Raw genomic sequence first — 21,607 nt, forward strand, 5'->3', positions numbered from 1 at the left:
AAAGCAGAGACAGTAGCTAGTATGTTGCTTCATCTTATATGTTACATATTAATTTCCACTTCATCCATTTCATTTATTTGGATCATACTAATAATGTAACAAGTAATGTCATATATAAAGAATCTAAGATAGGTACAGCACTAGCTTTAACCGTAGCTGCTGCCAGTTCATAATAGCAGAAGCCGTTGCAGGTGCTGCATTTAAGTTCACTACAAGTGCAGCATCAAATCTTATCTTGCTTCATCTGTGTGTGCAGCAATATAGATATCTCCTACAATAACTTCTCTCAGAGCTCTGTCCCAACTGTTTGTCGAGGAACTTTGTAAGAGCCATTCCTTTTCTAGTTTTTTTTTTTTTTCCTTTCTAACATCCTTGAGATAAACATACTTTACTTTCTTTAGAAGTAACTTCTTTTTTCGTTTCATCAGCAATTGGTTCAGAGGTATTTCCCAACAGAACAACTCGTAAGCCTCTCACTCACTGAATTTCATGTCAATTTCTATTTCGCATTGTTAAGTTTCACAAACTAACTGAATTCTCAATTTTAATGTAGGATACTAAGCAATTTCCTCAACTCATGTTCAAAAGGTGATTGTATCTGTTCTGGAATGCAAACCTTAGGTGTATGAATCTATGGTGGCATAATGTGGAAAATCTACAAAATTACATTGTTGATTTGTCTGTATAGATCAGTATTCATTGCATATAAATTGTGGTGGGAAACAAACCACCATTGGAGGCATCAAGTATGAAGAAGATGAAGCCTCAGGAGGTGCAGCAACGTTTGTTCAAGCCACACCCCAAAATTGGGGGTTCAGTAGCACCGGTGAATTCGTAGATCCTGAGGGTTCTGACAACGTCTATATTGCAAATAATGTTTCCATACTCAAATGGAAATTACACAACCGCACGACTTTCTCCTCTGTCGCTCACCTACTATGCCCATTGCTTAGCAAATGGAAATTACACTGTGAAACTACACTTCGCAGAAATAGTTCTCAGAGACAACAGGTCTTATTATGGTGTTGGAAGACGAATGTTTGATGTTTATATCCAGGTAGCCATTTGCAGTATTTTTACTTATTTGTATGGTATATCATTTCATAGGGCACGAGTAACGCATGCATTATTTGAATAAAGTAGGGATGTGAAAGGTAGGATTATTCTAGATATATGCAGTTATTTTTGTGGATCAATGTCATCATTGGTAAATCTTATATCGATGTTACTTTACTGTCTAATCACTTGGATAAATCTAACTGTTCTTCAGAGTTACTCTCTCACAACCGAACTACCTATTCACAACTCTGGATATTCTTGAATTACAACTCCGAGTTATTAAATCTAACTGTTTTTTTAATAATGTTGTCTGTCTTATTTTCTGTTTACTTATTGCAGGACAAATTGGTATTGAAGGATTTTGATATTAGAAAGGAAGCAATGGGGGTTAACAAGGAAGTGATCAAGGTATTTAATGCTGTTGTTAATGTTAAGACTCTGCTGATCCGCTTTCAGTGGGCTGGGAGAGGAACAACTAATGTTCCGCGAAGAGGAATATATGGTTCTCTTATATCAGCCATTTCAGTGCAGTCTGGTAAGTAATTAGTTATGAGCTTTTTTGTACTGCGTTGTATTAATTATTACCTGAGAGAAGCCTTTCAATTAATCATGGCCATGCGGTCATAATTACATAACACTAAAAGAAGTATGTCCATTCCTATTCCTGATCAATTCTTTCAGATTCACTGGTTATCCACTAGAGCAAATTGTTTTCCTTGGTTATCTCAAATTTTCTATATAAGAAGTTGTTTTGAGCTATATGGTACTACCTTCTGTGAACTACAATCTTATGATCACTGTTCTTGGCTCTTATTTCATTTTTAGATTTCAAGCCCCCTGATGACAGTAAAAGGACGATTTACATTGTGGTTGCAGTTGTTTCAGCTTTATGCCTTCTCTTCTTGATTATTGGCATTCTTTGGTTAAGAGGCTGTTTCGGACACAAGACAACCAGGGAAGAAGGTACAATAGATAACTGTGCAAATCAATTTTCGGTTGTGAAAGGATAATAATCGTGCATATTGCTCACAATAAGAATTTTTTTAAATGGTCAGCTGATTGCATATCTATCATGACTTTAGAGTCTGATGTTTTACCGTTTTAGCTTGTTAACCTGTTAAGTAATTCCTACCTTGTTACATCACAGAACTGAGAGGATTGGATCTGCAAACTGGTTATTTTAAATTCAAACAAATTAAAGCTGCCACTAATAACTTTGATCCTGCAAACAAGCTTGGGGAAGGTGGCTTCGGAGCTGTTTACAAGGTATTCTTTAACTCTTTTAGGTTTCCTCATAATTGTATTTTCAATTCGTTTGTTAATGCTTTGTTATCTTGGCAGGGAGAATTATTGGATGGTAGTTTTATTGCCGTTAAGCAACTTTCTTCAAAATCGAAGCAGGGAAATCATGAATTCATAAATGAAATAGGCATGATGTCTGCATTACAACACCCAAATCTTGTTAAACTGTATGGATGTTGCACGGAAGGAAATCAATTATTGTTGGTATACGAATACATGGAGAACAATAGCCTTTCACGTACTTTATTTGGTAAGTTGGAAAATTTATAAGGGGATGGGTACATAAATGATGTCTTGCTTGATGAATTTACATTTCTGAAGTTGTCTTTGTTAAATTCAGGTTCAGAGGAAGGGCTAAGGAAATTGAACTGGCCAACAAGGCAGAAAATATGTGTTGGTATTGCAAGGGGTCTTGCTTTCCTGCACGATGGAACCTTGAAAATTGTTCATAGAGATATCAAAACAACCAACATATTGCTGGATAGGGACCTTAATGCTAAGATAGCTGACTTTGGTTTGGCTAAGCTGGACGAAGAGCATACTCATATCAGCACCAGAGTTGCTGGAACTATGTAAGCACCCTTTCATTCACTGATTTTGTTCTTTCCATTCCTCTTTTAGATATCATAAGGTCTTTTTCTAGGTCGTTGAGTTTATTTATTTCATAATATAACTTCATTATTAGCAACCTTGCATCCCAAGTATCATTGGGATTAATGTGACTACATATTTTGGTACCTTAAATTTGTTGGATAATAATCATAATATCTTTATGAATTCAAGGAGTGATGGAATGGTTGTTACTGTGCAGAGGATACATGGCGTCTGAGTATGCATTATGGGGATATTTAACCGATAAGGCAGATGTCTACAGTTTTGGGGTTGTAGCATTGGAACTGGTATCAGGGAAAAACAACATCAAATATCGGCCGAACGAAAATTTTGTATGCCTTCTAGATTGGGTAAGATCTTCCTTGTATCAAATTAGAATGGCTTCTTATTTGTTTGCCGGTATTGTTTTGCTTATTACAAATTTCACTTCCATTTCTTCCCCAATGCAGGCCCTTGTTTTACAACAGAAAGGCAATCTAATGGAGCTGGTGGATCCAAAGTTAGGTTCTGGGTTCAACAAGGAAGAGGCACTTAGAATGATAAAGGTGGCTCTACTATGCGCCAATTCATCACCGGCACTAAGACCAACAATGTCTCAAGTGGTGAGCATGCTTGAAGGCCGAACTGATGTTCATGAAGTGACCATAAATCCAAGTATTTATGGTGATGAAATGAGGTTTAAGGCCTTCACAGAGGACTCTGATCCGGATATGCAAGAGAGCTTTGAGGAGACTCGAAGCTTCATTCGCTCGGATTCAAAATGGACAGCCTCTTCCTCATTGAATATTGATAACAGTGAGACTCGATAATATTGACTTCAGTATACAAGCAAAGTGAAACCAGGACATGCACTAGAGACTGCTAAAAGATACCCTGAATATTGCCTTCATCTATGTTCATGTTTGTATGTTTCCAGGAATTCTCGATCACATTCATTTGATTCGATTCGATTCATATATATATTGTTCCCCCATTAAAATATGAGTCGGAGCATCAACATTTCTAGAGAACACTCGCGGATTCAGTCTTTCCTCCTCTTTTTAAAGGGTGGGCCCTGCAGCCCGTCTAGGCCCACATCAGCTGGGCCACCTAGCCCTACGCGGTTCCGCCTAGCCCGCAGGATTATGTATCCCTTAACAAACATAACCCTTAAAACCACAGTATCAACATTTCTTCAGAAAATCTAGATTTCATCGTATCGAAAAGATATCAGTAACCCGAATGTGTATCTTTTCACCAGATTGATACATGTAAACTCTTATATCTTGATTTATGAACAAATTAGCACCACTGTGAGTTTGGTGGAGGAGAACCATTGGGAGACATACACTTTATGTAAAAGGAAACTTTCCGTTACTTTAATCATGTAAATTAGCCTACATGATGGAGACGTACTACCTTAATAATACAATGAATTATGTATATGTTAAGCTTAATAGTTAATACAAACATAGATAACCCTCTTATCTCTAACACTGCTACACCCCGTGGGACCCACACATGTGTTTGGTCTCTGTCTCCATGCTCTCAATCTCCATAAGACGGTCAACTCTATTTTCTTTTATCTCTTCATTCTTCTCTGTCTTGGAATTTATTCTAGTAAAAAAAAGAAGAAGAAACACTTGTCAAGATTGTGCCAAATCCCAGTTTCACTGACTCACAGCTTTGAATTGTCAAAACTTGGTTAAAGTTTAGTCTTGACTCTCTTTTCAGGTTTTCACATTGCTTACTTCAATTGTCAAAATATGTGGGTATCAGGGTATGTGTTAGCTTATTCTTAAGTTCATCAGGAAAGCTATTAAACAGGGGGACAAAAAGGTGTGTATACTATATGCATGTGATTGACCATATAGAATTACAAGAGACTAGGATTCTTCGAGTAGAACCAAAACGCTTACTAATCAAAGTAATTTCTTTTTGACAAAATCAAAGGGTCGGCTACTTTAAGATGTGAGTAAAACTATTAAATAGTTTACTGTAAAGATTGGATTAGATATTATAAAGAGCTTTGCAGCTGAAACATAGATTGGAATGCCAACTGGGTTTGTGAGGAAGAATGGCAGAAGTTCTCAATAGTCAGAAACCCGTGTTGTTTAGCTATGTTGCTGTGTTTGTTGTTCTCATTTGCATTGGACCCATCAAATCTCAAGCACAATCTGGGACTCTTGCCACTGAAGAAGGTAAAGCTTCTTACTTTGGAATCTCAGTGTCAAATGGTATATTACTACATGTGAAATGCAGAATCTTTATGAAGTTAGTGTTTCTATCCAATCAATTTTGATGGAATTTGATGTTTAGAACATGTTAGGAGAAGCTTTATCATACCCGGTTCAGTTTTCCTGCTTCTGTTGTTGAATGATTTTGATGTTTTGTTTTGTCGATGTGGGTTTGGCAGTGAAAGCCCTTCGTGAAATAGCTGAACAGCTGAATAAGAAGGACTGGAATTTCAGTGACCCATGTAGCAATGTTCCAACTTTTTCGAGCCCGCATGCTGATCAGTACAACAATACTCTTGTCTGCAATTGCTCATTCTCCGGCAACATATGCCACATCCAAAGCATGTATGTGCCTTTTACAAGCCCCACTTCTGTTTTGTTTGCTCAATTTACTGAAGTAATGTAGCTCACAGGTTGAGAGGTTATATTAGGCACTGCTGCACTAGTCTAACCAATGTGATACTCATGTTCATCAACACCTAAGAAATTTAAGGCTTGATCGTTTGAGGAATTCCTCTTGATATAGTTACTACTACACTTAAGAAATTTCAACGTTAACTACCTCCCTCTTGTTACTGTTCTTTGTAGGAGTCCTCTTGTTACAATTACATTAACCTTTGAACATACAAGTGTAACAATGTTCTGTCCTTGGTCATGACTACTGTCCTCATACTTTACTCTGGAATTATGACCTGTGATCTCCTGGATCCTTATTGTGCAGTTATCTTATGGGTCAGGATCTAGATGGTGTTCTTCCAGCGTCACTGGCTAAGCTACCTTATCTTAAGCAAGTGTATGAAGAAATTTCCACTATTTTGTTTTTCCCTTCATCACCAGATAATTATCAAGCTTCTGCCTAATACCACTCTTTCTTGTGGCTGATAGTAATCTGGGTCAGAATGATCTTAATGGTTTGATTCCACGTGAATGGGCTTCTACCAAGTTGGAATTTCTGTAAGTGAGAATCTTGCTTATGTTTGAGTTTGCCAATTCATGTTCATGCCGATATAACTGAACTGATGCAATGTGCCCAGAGCAGGGTTCTCAGCGTGAATAACTTATCAGGACCTATCCCTGGCTATTTGGGAAACATAACTACCCTTCGAGCTCTGTATGCACCAAATCATCTTTATCAACCTCTTTCATTATCTTTTAGAATTAATGTGGTACCAATTGACTTGGTTTGGCACTGACCTTGAGTGACTATGCTTTCAGGGCCTTGGAAGGCAACTTATTTTCTGGACCTGTTCCTTCAGACCTGGGAAAACTGATTAACATGGAGAGTCTGTCAGTGTGCTTTTCTTTTATGTCTAAGTTTTTGCTGTTTTTGTTTTTGATAATTTTCAAATTTTACATTGTGAATTTTAAGCAAGTCAAAATGATAATTGACAATGGTTTGGTTCTGTCAACTGGTAATTACAGCTATCTTCGCGTTAACAATCTCACTGGAGAGTTACCTGTAGCTCTCACTAATCTGACCAAATTAAAAGAACTGTAAGTGTTTTTTCTGTACTTTACTTCAGTTTTTTTCTTCTTCTCTTTCCACAGGAAAGACTTCAGTCTTATGTCGTCCATATTTCTTTCAACAGTCAGATAGGTAGTAACAATTTCACTGGAAGAATACCCAACTACTTTCAAAGTTGGAAAGACCTCGAAATCTTGTAAGAAGCTTTTCTGTTATATGGTTTTATCTCTTTTGAAGATATTTTCAGCTGGCTACAATCTAAATCCATTAACTGTGTTGCTTACAGAGAGATGATAGCGAGTGGTTTTGAAGGGCCCCTTCCATCTAGTCTCTCTGTCTTAAAGAATATGACAGACCTGTGAGTCCTGGCTTCTAAGTTCTCACTTCTGTATCTACATAATCTCCTGGAGATCTTCAGATACTTTTCAATCTTAACGAAAGCCTTAATGATTACTATATATATTTGTACTCTTAGAACTTAGCGTGACATGACCTTTTCCAGGAGGATTGGTGACTTAAGTGGTGAGAGCTCAGAGTTTCCAAATTTATCAAACATGACAAACATGAAGAAACTGTGAGACATCTTCATACTTTTAATTTATTTTCTGATTATAGAAACTGCTTGAAAATAGAATTGTCTTATATAGGTTTTTAAAACTGCAGGATGCTAAGGAGCTGCAATATAACAGGACAAATCCCTGAATATATATCTACCATGACAAATCTGGCTGTTTTGTAAGTTTCCTGTTTATTCATTATTTGCTTCTTCATTATTTTCAGCTGTTAAAACTTAAAAGTTTGCTTTATATTGTATGGCTCTATAATGTTATTGAAGGTGTACTACAAAATGAATATTTATAAATGTAGAGTGAAAGTAAGACTATTCTGTGTGGTCGAGTTGTCTATGTTATAAAGAGAGGACTATTCTGTTAATAATTCGGCTGTCATAAATTTATGGACTTGAACTTTTTCTTGGGCTTAGAATGCTAAGAAATTTGAACCATTCCGGGCCAAATGCAAAAGTTTGTGGAATATTACTTCAGTGTTTTCATAGTTTAGCATATTACTTTGATATCCATCTCTTACAGTTTGTTTAGTCATTGATGTGATACCAGATTTTCTCACTTCCATACATGTAGGCTTACTATGCAACTCAACCTTGAATTCTTTCCAGTCTTTTACCATCCTTATACAAGTATAAATCACATGTACATGTGGCTAACTGACAATAACTGTTGATATAACAAGAATTTAGTATTGCTTCTTTACTTTCAAAAGTTTCATCCGAGTAGTCAACACATTTTGGTTTACACTATTGTCATTGATTACGTTTCTGCATGTTCCCAATGTTGTTTATGTTTATGACTTCTGGTTGAATCCTTTATTTTTCCTTTTTTGCAGAGATCTAAGCTTCAACAGATTGGAAGGGGTCATTCCAAATTTTGCTAATATAATGCAGTTGTCAACAATGTAAGGACATGAGGGTAGTTAGCTGCATAATGATGTATAAGGACCCTTTCCCTTGGTTTGCACATTTTGCATGCATTGCCATCAAATTTCGATTTTTTCCTTCGCCAAAGATAAAAGAGAATATGAGTAAGATTAGGATGTTTCTAAAAACATATATAAAGCAACTTATCGACGAAAAGTTTTTCACACTCAACAGCTTGGATGATAAATGCTAGTACCATTAATTAGATAAGGGAAAGGCTGTACAAGTATGGATTATTTTAAAAAGCATTCTACTATTCCTTCTTTCTACATAAGCTTTGAAGTTTAAACCTATACGTATATCCACATTTTATATTTATCAACATCTGTTTCTGTTGCTCTTTTTTGAACTGAACTGTATCTGTTGGTGGGTGATCAGATATTTGACAAGTAACTTGCTTACTGGGCTTCCAGACTGGATCAAAAGCAGAGACACTCGCTAGTATGTTGCTTCATCTCATATGTTACGTGTTGATTTCTGCTTCATCCATTTCATTTATTTGGATCACACTAATAAGTAATATCATATATGAAGAATCTAATTCTGCGAACTATTTTCGCGAAGTGTAGTTTCACAGTCTAATTCTGCGAACTATTTCTGCGAAGTATAGATACAGCACTAGCTTTAACAATAGCTGCTGCCAGTTCATAACAGCAGAAGCTGCTGCATTTAAGTTCACTACAAGTGCAGCATCAAATCTTAACATTCTTGAAGGATCTGAAGAAGGATAATTTATTCTTACAAGCATGAATTGGACAGAACTTGTCATAGTCTGGAAGTTCATGCAATTGTATAGAATCATTTGGTTCATTGCAATTGTAGAGGTTCTGAGGCGGCATATAATTGTAACAGCTTTACCTAAAGCATGCATTGGTGTGGTTCTGTAGAGGATTGGAGTCTTTATAATCATCAATATGTCAAATATAAACTTCTAGTACACACCTGAAAGCTCAAAATTTTGGCACTAGTTGTAAACTAATAGAATTTATTAAAACCTTTTTGGTATCTTAGCTAGTATCAATTAGTATTGTTCAGCCTTAAAATTTTCATCTTTATAACTTTAGCAAGTTGAATATATTCATTATTCTTGCTATATTACATTAGTCTACCAAAACACTTTGATGATGTTTTTTTGTTTCGGTGTTGTAGACTTGTAGTTAATACAGAGCTTCATATGTGTGTGCAGCAATATAGATATCTCCTACAATAACTTCTCTCAGAGCTCTGTCCCAGCTGTTTGTCGAGGAACTTTGTAAGAGCAGTTCCTTTTCAGTTTTTTTTTTTTCTTCTAAAATCCTTGATATAAACATACTTTTCTTCCTTTGGAAGTAACTAGTTTTGTTGTTTCATCAGCAATTGGTTCAGAGGTATTTACCAACAGAACAACTCGTAAGCCTCTCACTCAATGAATTTCTTGTGAATTTCTATTTTGCATTGTTAAGTTTCATAAACTAACGGAATTCTCAATTTTGATGTAGAATACTAAGCAATTGCCTCAACTCATGTTCAAAAGGTAATTGTATCTGTTCTGGAATGCAAACCTTAGGTGTATGCACATTGATGATGATATATGGTGATATAATGATGATGATATATGGTGATATAATGTGGAAAATCTACAAAAACACATTGATGATTAGCGTTAATATATATGCCGTTTTCGCTGTATAGATCAGTTTTCATTGCATATAAATTGTGGTGGAAAACAAACCACCATCGGAGGCATCAAGTATGAAGGAGATGAAGCCTCAGGAGGTGCAGCAACATTTGTTCAAGCCACACCCCCCAATTGGGGGTTCAGTAGCACCGGTGATTTCGTAGATGCTTGGAGTTCTGAAAATGACTATATTGCAAATAATGTTTCCATACTCAAAATGAACAACTCGGAATTGTACAAAACTGCACGACTTTCTCCTCTGTCGCTCACCTACTATGCCCATTGCTTAGCAAATGGAAATTACACTGTGAAACTACACTTCGCAGAAATAGTTCTCAGAGACAACAGGTCTTATTATGGTGTTGGAAGACGAATGTTTGATGTTTATATACAGGTAGCCACATGCAGTATTTTTACTTATTTGTATGGTATATCATTTCATAGGGAACGAGTAACGCATGCATTATTTGGATAAAGTAGGGATGAGAAAGGTAGGATTATTCTAAATATAGTAAGTTATTTTTTGTGGATAAATGTCATCATAGGTAAATCTTATATCGAGTTACTTTTATAGTTTTATTGTCTAATCACTTGCATAAATCTAATTTTTTTTTTTTCAGAGTTAATCTCTGACAACTGAACTACCTATTCACAACTCTGGATATTCTTTTTATTGAAAGACAACTCTGGATATTCTTAAACTACCTAGTTTTTCATAATAACGTTGTCTATCTTATATTCTGATAACTTATTGCAGGACAAATTGGTATTGAAGGATTTTGATATTAGAAAGGAAGCACTAGGGATAGATAAGGAAGTGATCAAGGAATTTAAAGCTGTTGTGAATGTTAAGACTCTACAGATCCGCTTTCAGTGGGCTGGGAGAGGAACAACTAATGTTCCGCGAAGAGGAAAATATGGTTCTCTTATATCAGCCATTTCAGTGCAGTCTGGTAAGTAATCAGTTACTAGTTTATTTATACTGCGTTGTATTAATCCTGATTCCTGAGAGAAGCCTTTCAATTAATCATGGCCATGTGATCATAATTACATGTACACTAAAAAGAACTAATGGTGAAAAAGTAGGATAGGCTTGATATACATTCCTGATCAATTCTTTGAGATTCACTGGTTATCCACTAGAGCAGATTGTTTTCCTTGGTTATCTCACATATTTCTATATAAGAAATTGTTTTAAGCTATGTTTCAAAAAAAATATTTAAAAAATCGTTTGAAGCTCCTTTAAAAAAAAACTGTTTGAGCTCCTTTCAAAAAACATAAAAAAACTTGTGTTGAGCTATATGATACTACCTTGTGAACTACAATTATGATCACTGATCTTGACTCTTATTTCATTTCTAGATTTCAAGCCCCCTGATGACAGCAAAACGAAGATTTACATTGTGGTTGGAGTTGTTTCCGCTTTATGCCTTATATTCTTGATTATTGGCATTCTTTGGTTTAGAGGCTGTTTCGGACACAAGACAACCAGGGAAGAAGGTACAGTAGATAACTGTGCATATAAATGTCCGATTGTGAAAGGATAATATTCATGCATATTTCTCACACAAAAAGAATTTCTAAAATGGTCGGCTGATTGCATATCTCTATCCATGAGTTTAGAGTTTGATGTTTACCATTTTAGCTTCAAGTTAACTGTTAAGTAACTCCTACCTTGTTACATAACAGAACTGAGAGGAATGGATCTGCACACTGGTTTCTTTAGATTCAAACAAATTAAAGCTGCCACCGATAACTTTAATCCTGCAAACAAGCTTGGGGAAGGTGGCTTTGGAGCTGTTTACAAGGTATCCTATAACTCTTTTAAGTTTCCTCATAATCGTATTTTCATTTCGTTTGTTAATGCTTTATTATCTTCTCAGGGAGAATTATTGGACGGTAGTTTTATTGCCGTTAAGCAACTTTCTTCAAAATCGAAGCAGGGAAATCGTGAATTCGTGAATGAAATAGGCATGATGTCTTCATTACAACACCCAAATCTTGTTAAACTGTATGGATGTTGCACGGAAGGAAATCAATTATTTTTGGTATACGAATACATGGAGAACAATAGCCTTTCACATACGTTATTTGGTAAGCTCGAAAATTTAGAAGTGGATGGCCACATATACTTCCTTGATGAATTTATATTTCTGAAGTTATCTTTGTTTAATTCAGGTTCGGAGGAAGGCCTACGAAAATTGAACTGGCCAACAAGGCAGAAAATATGTGTTGGTATTGCAAGGGGTCTTGCTTTCCTGCACGATGGAATCTTGAAAATTGTTCATAGAGATATCAAAACAACCAACATATTGCTGGATAGAGACTTTAATGCTAAGATAGCTGACTTTGGTTTGGCTAAGCTGGACGAAGAAGAGCATACCCATATCAGCACCAGAGTTGCTGGAACTATGTAAGCACCCTTTCATTCACTGATTTTGTTCTTTCCATTCCTCTTTTAGATATCATAAGGTCTTTTTTTAGGTCGTTGAGTTTATTTATTTCATAATATAACTTCATTATTAGCAACCTTGCATCCCAAGTATCATTGGGATTAATGTGACTACATATTTTGGTACCTTAAATTTGTTGGATAATAATCATAATATCTTTATGAATTCAAGGAGTGATGGAATGGTTGTTACTGTGCAGAGGATACATGGCGCCTGAGTATGCATTATGGGGATATTTAACCGATAAGGCAGATGTCTACAGTTTTGGGGTTGTAGCATTGGAACTGGTATCAGGGAAAAACAACATCAAATATCGGCCAAACGAAAATTTTGTATGCCTTCTAGATTGGGTAAGATCTTCCTTGTATCCAATTAGAATGGCTTCATATTTGTTTGCTGGTATTGTTTTTCTTATTACAAATTTCACTTCCATTTCTTCCCCAATGCAGGCCCTAGTTTTACAACAGAAAGGCAATCTAATGGAGCTGGTGGATCCAAAGTTAGGTTCTGGGTTCAACAAGGAAGAGGCACTTAGAATGATAAAGGTGGCCCTACTATGTGCCAATTCATCACCAGCACTAAGACCAACAATGTCTCAAGTGGTGAGCATGCTTGAAGGCCGAACTGATGTTCATGAAGTGACCATAAATCCAAGTATTTATGATGATGAAATGAGGTTTAAGGCCTTTACAGAGGACTCTGATCCGAATATGCAAGAGAGCTTTGAGGAGACTCGAAGCTTCATACACTCGGATTCAAAATGGACAGCCTCTTCCTCATCGTCTGTCCTGAATATTGACACGGTTAAATTTGAGACTTGATAATATTGACATCAGTATACAAGCAAAGTGAAACCAGGACATGCACTAGAGAGTAGAGACTGCTAAAGGATACCTGAATATTGCCTTCATCTATGTTCATGTTTGTATATTACCAGGAATTCTCGACCACATTCATTTGATTTGATTCATGTATATATTGTTCCCCCATTAAAATATGTATAGCTTAAATCCAAGAGTTTCTAAGACTTGGTGCTTCAGTGAGTCGGAGCATCACCATTTTTAAGATTTCAGAGAACACTCTTTTTCCTCTCCCAAAAAAGAAAAAAAAAATGTGTTTCTTCTCTTTTAAAAGGTGGGCCCCGCAGCCTGTTTAGGCCCACATCAGCTGGGCCGCCTAGCCCTACGCAGTTCCGCCTAGCCCGCAGGATTCTCGTTTAGTATTGTTTTTTTTTTCGTTTTAAAGAGTGGACCCCTTAGCCCGTGTAAGCCCACGCCACCTGTCACCGCCTAGCCCTTTCACGTCTCCGCATAAGCCGGAGGATTGTCGTTTGTATTAATGAGTGACATGTCGTTTTTCTCATAGTAAACAGAACTTGTTGGGTTCCGACTTCCGAGAAGTAAACATCGGAGACTTTGGACGACGTAGACATCAGGGCTCACCAACGACCAACCAACCGCTCCGGCGAGTCCCACCTTGTGGTACATTTTCAAGTCCAATGATTTTCATCTGCATATCGGTTTTGCATGTCAGCTTTCATTGTTTTAAGATTCTGGCTTTCCTTTCCTTCCCCATTTCACTAGTTTGGTTTTACAATATATAACATTAGTATTCAGTCATATTCCCCCTTTTTTCTCTGGTACATTTTCAGCTCAAATTCTAAAGACAGAAAACTACCCGAAAAAAAAAAAAAACAACCTTTGCTTAGCGGCCAACTGATATATGGTGCACATGATTGAGGGAGATATAAGTCTACTCTAGGTATAGCTGGTTAAACATTTTATAAACAAAGTTCCTACGCAAGTTGGGACTCTAGACAATGATTTAAGAATCCAGGTCAATTACTGGTTCCATCATTTAGGTTATTTGTTGTCAAATATAACTAGTTTGACCTAAGTAGTTAATCACAACTTGATCAACTAGCTTCCTATAGTTTACTTGATCTTGGTCTGTTATACATTTTCCATTGCCTTGCTTGAACCAGATCTATAATACACAGGAGCAAAAAGGGGATGAAAATATGAAAGCACATGCATGTTTTATCATTGGAATATGGACAGTTCTGTAGTTGGAGTACATTAACTAATCAATCTACTCACAAATTATACACAAGGGCTTGCTTGACAACTAAGAAGTAGTTCAATCTTCCATGAAATTCCATGGATGATCATATAAAAAGCTTGTCATAGTTCATGAATAGCTCAATGAATGTGAAGAGGGTAGTGAAGATAAATGGTAAGAATGTATAGGAACAATCCAGTGGAGATGGTCATCTTTTTCATGGTGGTCATATGCATGGCACAAATCACATTTGAAGCAGAGGCCATGTCTCTTCCAGCTGATGAGGGTATTGGGCCTTTCAAGTTTCTTTTTGTTTTGTTTCCTTGTACAGTATAACTTTGAAGAAATTTAGAAAGGAAAAACTTTTGAGACTTTGTTTATTATGTGGGGTGTGGCAGTGCAAGCCCTTCAAGAAATTGCTGAGCAACTGAACAAAAAGGATTGGAATTTGAGCGACCCATGTAGAAATGTTCCAACTTTCTCAATCCCACATGCGGATCAGTACTACAATACCCTCTTCTGCAACTGTTCCTTCTCCGGCAATGTGTGCCATGTCCAAACCATGTATGTCTTCCCTTATTCTGTTGCTCCATTTGCATTTGTAATATTAAGAATCAATGTGAAAATGTTGCAATCTATTTCTGTGTTTTTTACCAAACCATTCTGAACCCATGATTGTTTTGGGTCCTTATAATGCAGTTATCTTGTGGGTCAGGACCTGGATGGTGTGCTTCCACCATCACTGGTGAAGCTACCTTACCTTAAGGAACTGTATGTTTCAGACTTCAGAGCTTTAATTTCCGCTATATGTTTCACTTTAATTTTAAGTTTTCTTTGTTCCTGCTCACAGTAATTTGGGTCAGAATTACCTTAGTGGCACGATTCCACCAGAATGGGGTTCTACCAAGTTGGAATTTCTGTAAGTGATTGATCTCTAGGCTTATGTTTGATGTTGCAAGTCCCGGCCAGATTGAATTACTGATCAGTACTGCAATGTACACAATGCAGGGTTCTCAGTGTGAACAACTTATCAGGACCTATCCCTGCCTTTTTGGGGAACATAACTACTCTCCGATCTTTGTACGATTTCAATCTTTCTTACCCAGTTTTATGACAATTAGAATGAATTTTATGCATGTACCAGTTGAGTTGGTTTGGTTGTGATATTGAGTATACTATGGTTTCAGGGCCTTGGAAAGTAATCAATTTTCTGGAAATATTCCACCGGAGTTGGGAAGATTGGTTAACATGGAAGTCCTGTGAGTGTGCCTATTTTCTGCCTTCCATTCTTTGATTTTCATGTTAAATTTAAGTTTTTTTTTTTTTTTTTTATTTCTAAATGTTATTTGGTTTTCCCATGGATGATTAACTGCAGCTATCTTCGAGCTAACAATCTCATTGGACAGTTGCCTGTGACTCTCACAAATATGACCAAATTAAATACACTGTAAGTGAGTTTACTGTATTTTAAATAATCAAAGTGTTTCCAGCATCCAAATAAAAACAAGAAGAAAAGAAAACAGGTTAATGACATTTTGATTTTTTTTTACTTGGATACAGTTGGATTGGCAGTAACAACTTCACTGGAAAAATACCGAACTATTTTCTTAGTTGGAAAGAACTTCAGATGTTGTAAGACATCTTTAATTTCTGCTATGCTTTTTAATTTTGTACAAATACTTCATGTGTAAAATGTAATTGCTCTAAAATGTTTTTGCCAGAGAAATGCAAGCAAGTGGCTTTGAAGGGCCAATTCCCTCTAGTCTTTCTGCCTTAAGTAATATGACATACCTGTGAGTCCTGGCTTATAACTTAGTAGATATCTTAGTTTCACATTATTTCCCTTTTTCACTTTAAAACATCAATAATTTAATACTGAATTAAGCTTTTGTTTTTCTTATCATTTCCGTGAGGCAGAGTTATCAGTGACATGAACGGAGAGAGCTCAGTTTTTCCGAACTTGTCAAACATGAAAAACATGCAGAAATTGTGAGTACTTTTTTTTTTATAGTTTTAGTATCTTCTGATTAGAATAATGCAGAGGCTTCATAACAATCAATTTTCTTATGTAGTTTGTTCCATATTCCAGGATGTTAAGGAGCTGCAATATAACAGGATCAATTCCAGAATATATCTCTAACATGACAAGCCTCCAAGTTTTGTAATTCTCTGAATATAACTTGATCGTTTTTCATGTCCTTTTTTTTCTTTTTTCTGATGTGCAGCTTTGCTTTGCTGAATGTTTTTTCTACCAATATGCATCTCATAACCAGCTCCTTTTTTCGATTTTGCAGAGATCTTAGCTTCAACAGATTGGAAGGGAGCATCCCGAATCTTGACAACTTAATAAGATTGGCCACAATGTAAGCAGTGTGACTTCATCCCGAATGTAATATTTGAACTTGTTTTTGTTCACATGATTCATACTGCTGAATGATCAGATATCTGACAAGTAACTGGCTTACTGGGCTTCCGGAGTGGATCAAAAGTAGAGATAGCCGTTAGTATGTCTCTTCATCCCACAACCTTATGTTCATAACCTCACATCTATGGTTACTACACACTGCATACACCACAATATCATTGCAACTTTTCCAGTTTCATTTTAGTTTTTGTGCTTCTGAGGCCTCGCCAATGTGTAAGATTATGAGATTATCAGAACATTGACTTGATACATAAATTATAAAGTGAAAGAGATAAAACCAACTTCACAACTTTTCTCTGTATGGATGGATAAAATTATCGATAAAAGTAGTTCCTTATATCTGAGAAGTATTGCTAGGTTAGATTATATTGTTTTCATGAGTTTTTAATTAGGTCCAAACCTACCTTTGTATCCTTGAAATGTTGAACACCATTCCTCTTTGTTCCGTACAAGTTTCGTATTTTATGTTAAAAGATTTCTCCCAAATATACTGATATATATTTTCTTGGCATTTTAGTCACTAGCTTAATGGATAACTTTGTATTTCTCTGCAGCATAATAGATCTTTCTTACAACAACTTTTCAAGGGACTCTGTCCCAACTACATGTCGAGAAACCTTGTAAGAGTGTATCCATTTCTTCATTTCATTAAATTGCACCAGATTTGATCCTTTGGTTACCTCAATGTGAGAGTGACTAGTTTGTTGTTTCATCAGTAACGTGTTCAGAAGTTTCTCTAGACCGAACAACTCGTAAGCTTCAATCTCAATGAGTTATGTTCTTCTTTCATCAGTAATTGTTAATAAGCTAATGCTTCTGTTTTGGTATATATCTATGTAGAATTCTCTGCAACTGCCTCTATCCATGTTCAAAAGGTAACTAAATCTGTGGTACAATAAATGAAGTTTTACAGGTCTGTGTACCATCAAATATTGACTTGAAATCACTTATGTCCTCCTTTTTGTCATCTGTTTCATTCTGTGTAGAACAGTATTCATTGCATATAAATTGTGGTGGAAAACCAATCACCATTGGAAGCATCAAGTATGAGGGGGATGAAGCTTCAGGAGGTGCAGCAAAGTTTTTTCAAGACACAGTTAATTGGGGATTTAGTAGCACTGGTGATTATGGGGTTATGAATGTTGACCAAGCCTACATAGCAAACAATATTTCCATACTCAAAATGAACAACTCCGAATTGTACAGAACTGCCCGTCTTTCTTTTCTTTCACTCACATATTATGCCCGTTGCTTAGCGAATGGAAATTACACTGTGAAACTACACTTTGCAGAAATAGTTCTCAGAGACAACAGGTCTTATTATGGTGTTGGAACACGATTTTTTGATGTCTATATCCAGGTAGTCATTAAGAATCTATCTACAGACTTTCTTCTTCTAACTTTTCTGATTAAAAATCTTAGTCACTGCCTTACTTTTTCAACTTGAATGAATAATTATGATAATCTCTTACAGGAAAAACTGGTATTGAAGGATTTTAATATTGAAAAGGAAGCACAAGGGGTTGATAAGGAAGTAATTAAAGTATTTAAAGCAGTTGTCAATGTTAGCACTTTAGAGATTCGTTTTTATTGGGCTGGGAAAGGGACAACTAATTCCCCAAGGAGAGGGACATTTGGTTCTCTCATATCAGCTATCTCAGTTGAGTCTGGTAAGTAAGTGAAACATTCAGTTTTTATCTTTACTTTAGAGTAGTCTCATTGACCATTGATCAGTGCTCTGTGCTCTGTTCCACTTCTAGATTTCAAGCCGCCTGGTGATAGCAACAGGATAATGTTCATAGTGATTGGAGTTGCTTTAGTCTTGTGCCTTATCTTCATGGTTTTTGGCATTCTTTGGTTGAGAAGCTTCTTTGGAGGCAAGACCTCAAGGGAACAAGGTAATCTTATGTATTTTAAATAGAATATTTAGCCTTGTTAACAAAAAATCATTTCATTATGCTAATGAATCTTGTCACATGGACAGAGCTGAAAGGATTAGATCTGCAAACTGGTCTTTTTAGATTCAAACAAATCAAAGCTGCCACTAACAACTTTGATGCTGCAAACAAGCTTGGGGAAGGTGGCTTTGGAATTGTTTATAAGGTATTCAGTGACTCCTTTTTGCTTAAGTACCTTTCTTTTTTGTTTTTATATGCTTCGTTAATTATATGTCAACATGAAGTTCTGTGAATGATGTACATGCAAATGTTTTAATTTCTTGTTGTTTATAGGGGGAATTATCAGATGGTACCACTATTGCTGTCAAGCAGCTTTCATCAAAATCAAAACAAGGAAATCGTGAGTTTGTGAATGAAATAGGGATGATTTCTGGTTTGCAACATCCAAACCTTGTTAGATTGTATGGATGTTGCATCGAAGGAAATCAGTTGTTGTTGGTATATGAATATATGGAGAACAATAGTCTTGCACATTACTTGTTCGGTAAGCTGGAAAATGTATAAGTGGATGCTACTTATGATATGAGCTTATTACTGATAAATGAATCTAAGTTTTTTGATCATTTTTCTTAATTACAGGTCCACAAGAAGGTAAACTGAAACTGGACTGGCATAAAAGGCAAAAAATATGTATTGGCATTGCAAGAGGGTTAGCTTTCCTACATGAGGAGTCAACGCTGAAAATTGTTCATAGAGACATCAAAATGACTAATATATTGCTAGACAAGGACCTTAATCCTAAAATCTCAGACTTTGGTTTGGCCAAGCTGGACGAAGAGGAGAAGACGCATATTAGCACCAGAATAGCTGGAACTATGTAAGGAACCTTTCCCTTCTTTTCATCTCCCTTTCTTTTTCCTTCACAATAGAATCTAACTGCTTGTTAATTATATTTCGCGAAACCTGAATATAATAGGGGATTATGTTTACACTCATACACTCAGTGCTGATACTCTACACTACAGTCAGAAAATGATGGCTCATTTTACCCTTTCGTGATGCATTGGGCGTTAAAAGTCACAATATGCTTATAGTTCCTAGCTATTTGTTGTGCAGAGGATACATGGCGCCAGAATATGCGCTATGGGGTTACTTAACTGATAAAGTAGATGTTTACAGTTTTGGAGTTGTTGCCCTAGAGTTGGTATCTGGCAAAAACATCAAATTTCGGTCCAATGAGAATTATGTATGCCTTCTAGATTGGGTAAGATCTCCATCACGTACATTCGTTTAGTACGAGAAAAACTACGGTTGAAATTAAACCATGTTGCTTTATTTGTGGGAATGGAATTCAATTGATCCTTCACTGTTTGCAATCCTGCAGGCCCTTATTTTGCAACAAAAAGAAAACCTGATGGAGCTAGTGGATCCGAAGTTGGGATCCAAGTTCAACAAGGAACAGGCAATGAGAATGATCAAAGTAGCTCTACTATGCACCAACCCATCTCCAGCATTAAGACCTACAATGTCTGCAGCACTAAGCATGCTTGAAGGTCGAGCTGTTATTCATGAATCAAGTAGAAACCTGAGTATGTATGGTGATGAACTGGGATCTATGGCCTCAAGAGATGACTCTAATGATCTGAATATTCAGCATAGCCCAAGTGAGACTCGGAGCCTCATATACTTATCAGATGCCAAAGGACCAGAGGCCTCTTCCTCAAGGACCATCCACGATAACTATACATTTAATCTTGAATCCCCATAGCATTTAGCAGAATAGCAGTTAGCTTTCTACATAAGTTGGTGACTGACTAACTGGTAATAAGAGCAAAGCTTTGACACATGTGGATCGATGCTTATTTCAGAGATGCTGTTAAATTTTTTTTTAAGTCGAAATCTGAACTGATCGATGTATGGAATGTGAATCCTCTTGAGTCTTGATCATTCGGGGCGATCGTACCCGTGTTTGAACGTTTGGACACAATCCTACTTAATATGTTTGAAGTTGAACAACAGTCACTGAAACTCCTCAATACAGAAGAAAGAGTTCGAGAATTACTAAATAGGGAACCGTATGGTTGCATTCAATCCTCAAAAAATAGGATTTAATTGAGTACCGAGGAGTCAAAGAATTTAAGCCAAAATACCAAACAAAATTAGATAGATTTTTTTTTCATATTCCTGAGGAAGTGCATATTTTACCCGAGTAATGACTAAAAGACTCATATGACTAACAAGGACAAATCTTTTCTTAGATTTTTCGATCTTGTTCAGGTTCTTATTGCTTTCCTCCTAACCAAAAGCGTTCATTTCTCGTTTCAATAATCCATTAATTAATTACAGAGAGAGATAGAGTATAAAGAGGTTGGCAGATGGAGGGTGGAGTTTTGTATGCACAAAACTGGAGCGCGCCAAATTCACAAACTGATCAAATTGTTTAGCTACATCGCAAGCACAATCTCGGAGCAAAATTCACTACTCATTGTGCTTATGTGCATTGGAGCAATTAATCAAATTCCAAGCAGAATCAGCTGGGACATTTGCCTCTGATGAAGTTAATTAGCTTCATATATACTTCATCTTAGTTTGAAGCTAGTGTAGCATCATCAATTATTACATCTGAAATGCATGATCGTTATGGAAAGCGTTTGTGCATGCACAAGCTTGATGAGGATTATAAGAACACTTAGACACATATGGATGATAGTCATGTTACGTTCATTTTGATGATGACAAAATTGACATGTTATAGAATTCACTTCTTTGATAGCGTTGTTGGTCCAAATCCAATTCATCAGGAATCCGTCAAGTAAAAATTTCCTAGTAAAAAGCTAGCGGTTAATTTGCTATAATCGATTCTCATAGGACACGTATATGCATGCACGCATTAATAAATAAACGTGGAGACAAATGATGTATAATAAAAAGAAGGAAAATGATTGTACATTGATTGTACATTATGCC

The 21,607-nt window shown here is 36.3% G+C and overlaps 1 protein-coding gene and 2 pseudogenes across 3 annotated transcripts in view; all 3 read left to right on the top strand.

The window, feature by feature from the left end:
* Positions 1-3,782, top strand: part of LOC101295698 — a 4,205-nt pseudogene extending 423 nt beyond the window's left edge. Inside the window, exons 2-9 of the transcript XR_184354.1 lie at positions 257-322; positions 693-1,057; positions 1,399-1,594; positions 2,165-2,325; positions 2,401-2,611; positions 2,702-2,933; positions 3,173-3,323; positions 3,423-3,782. The product of XR_184354.1 is annotated as a probable LRR receptor-like serine/threonine-protein kinase At1g07650-like (transcript). The remainder of the gene's footprint in view (positions 1-256; positions 323-692; positions 1,058-1,398; positions 1,595-2,164; positions 2,326-2,400; positions 2,612-2,701; positions 2,934-3,172; positions 3,324-3,422) is intronic.
* A 1,247-nt stretch (positions 3,783-5,029) lies between these two features.
* LOC101295987 (probable LRR receptor-like serine/threonine-protein kinase At1g07650-like) lies at positions 5,030-13,351 on the top strand. Its single transcript, XM_004295360.1, has 22 exons — positions 5,030-5,189; positions 5,369-5,534; positions 5,911-5,982; positions 6,075-6,143; positions 6,229-6,300; positions 6,405-6,476; positions 6,612-6,683; positions 6,779-6,850; positions 6,941-7,012; positions 7,157-7,228; positions 7,318-7,389; positions 8,056-8,124; positions 8,525-8,587; positions 9,333-9,398; positions 9,500-9,535; positions 9,625-9,659; positions 9,818-10,197; positions 10,561-10,756; positions 11,166-11,303; positions 11,493-11,897; positions 11,982-12,216; positions 12,456-13,351. The coding sequence occupies exons 1-22, from the start codon at positions 5,030-5,032 to the stop codon at positions 13,075-13,077; spliced, it is 3,216 nt and encodes a 1,071-aa protein (XP_004295408.1). The 3' UTR covers positions 13,078-13,351.
* Positions 13,352-14,497: 1,146 nt separating this feature from the next.
* LOC101296271 lies at positions 14,498-20,408 on the top strand (annotated as a pseudogene). Its single transcript, XR_184355.1, has 22 exons — positions 14,498-14,603; positions 14,716-14,881; positions 15,017-15,088; positions 15,168-15,236; positions 15,326-15,397; positions 15,505-15,576; positions 15,693-15,764; positions 15,878-15,949; positions 16,039-16,110; positions 16,235-16,306; positions 16,407-16,478; positions 16,612-16,680; positions 16,759-16,821; positions 17,297-17,370; positions 17,729-18,102; positions 18,217-18,412; positions 18,503-18,640; positions 18,727-18,845; positions 18,974-19,184; positions 19,280-19,517; positions 19,757-19,904; positions 20,025-20,408. The product of XR_184355.1 is annotated as a probable leucine-rich repeat receptor-like serine/threonine-protein kinase At3g14840-like (transcript).
* The last annotated feature ends 1,199 nt before the right edge of the window (positions 20,409-21,607 follow it).

This window comes from Fragaria vesca, linkage group LG3 (genome assembly GCF_000184155.1).
Source record: "Fragaria vesca subsp. vesca linkage group LG3, FraVesHawaii_1.0, whole genome shotgun sequence".
NCBI lineage: Eukaryota > Viridiplantae > Streptophyta > Magnoliopsida > Rosales > Rosaceae > Fragaria > Fragaria vesca.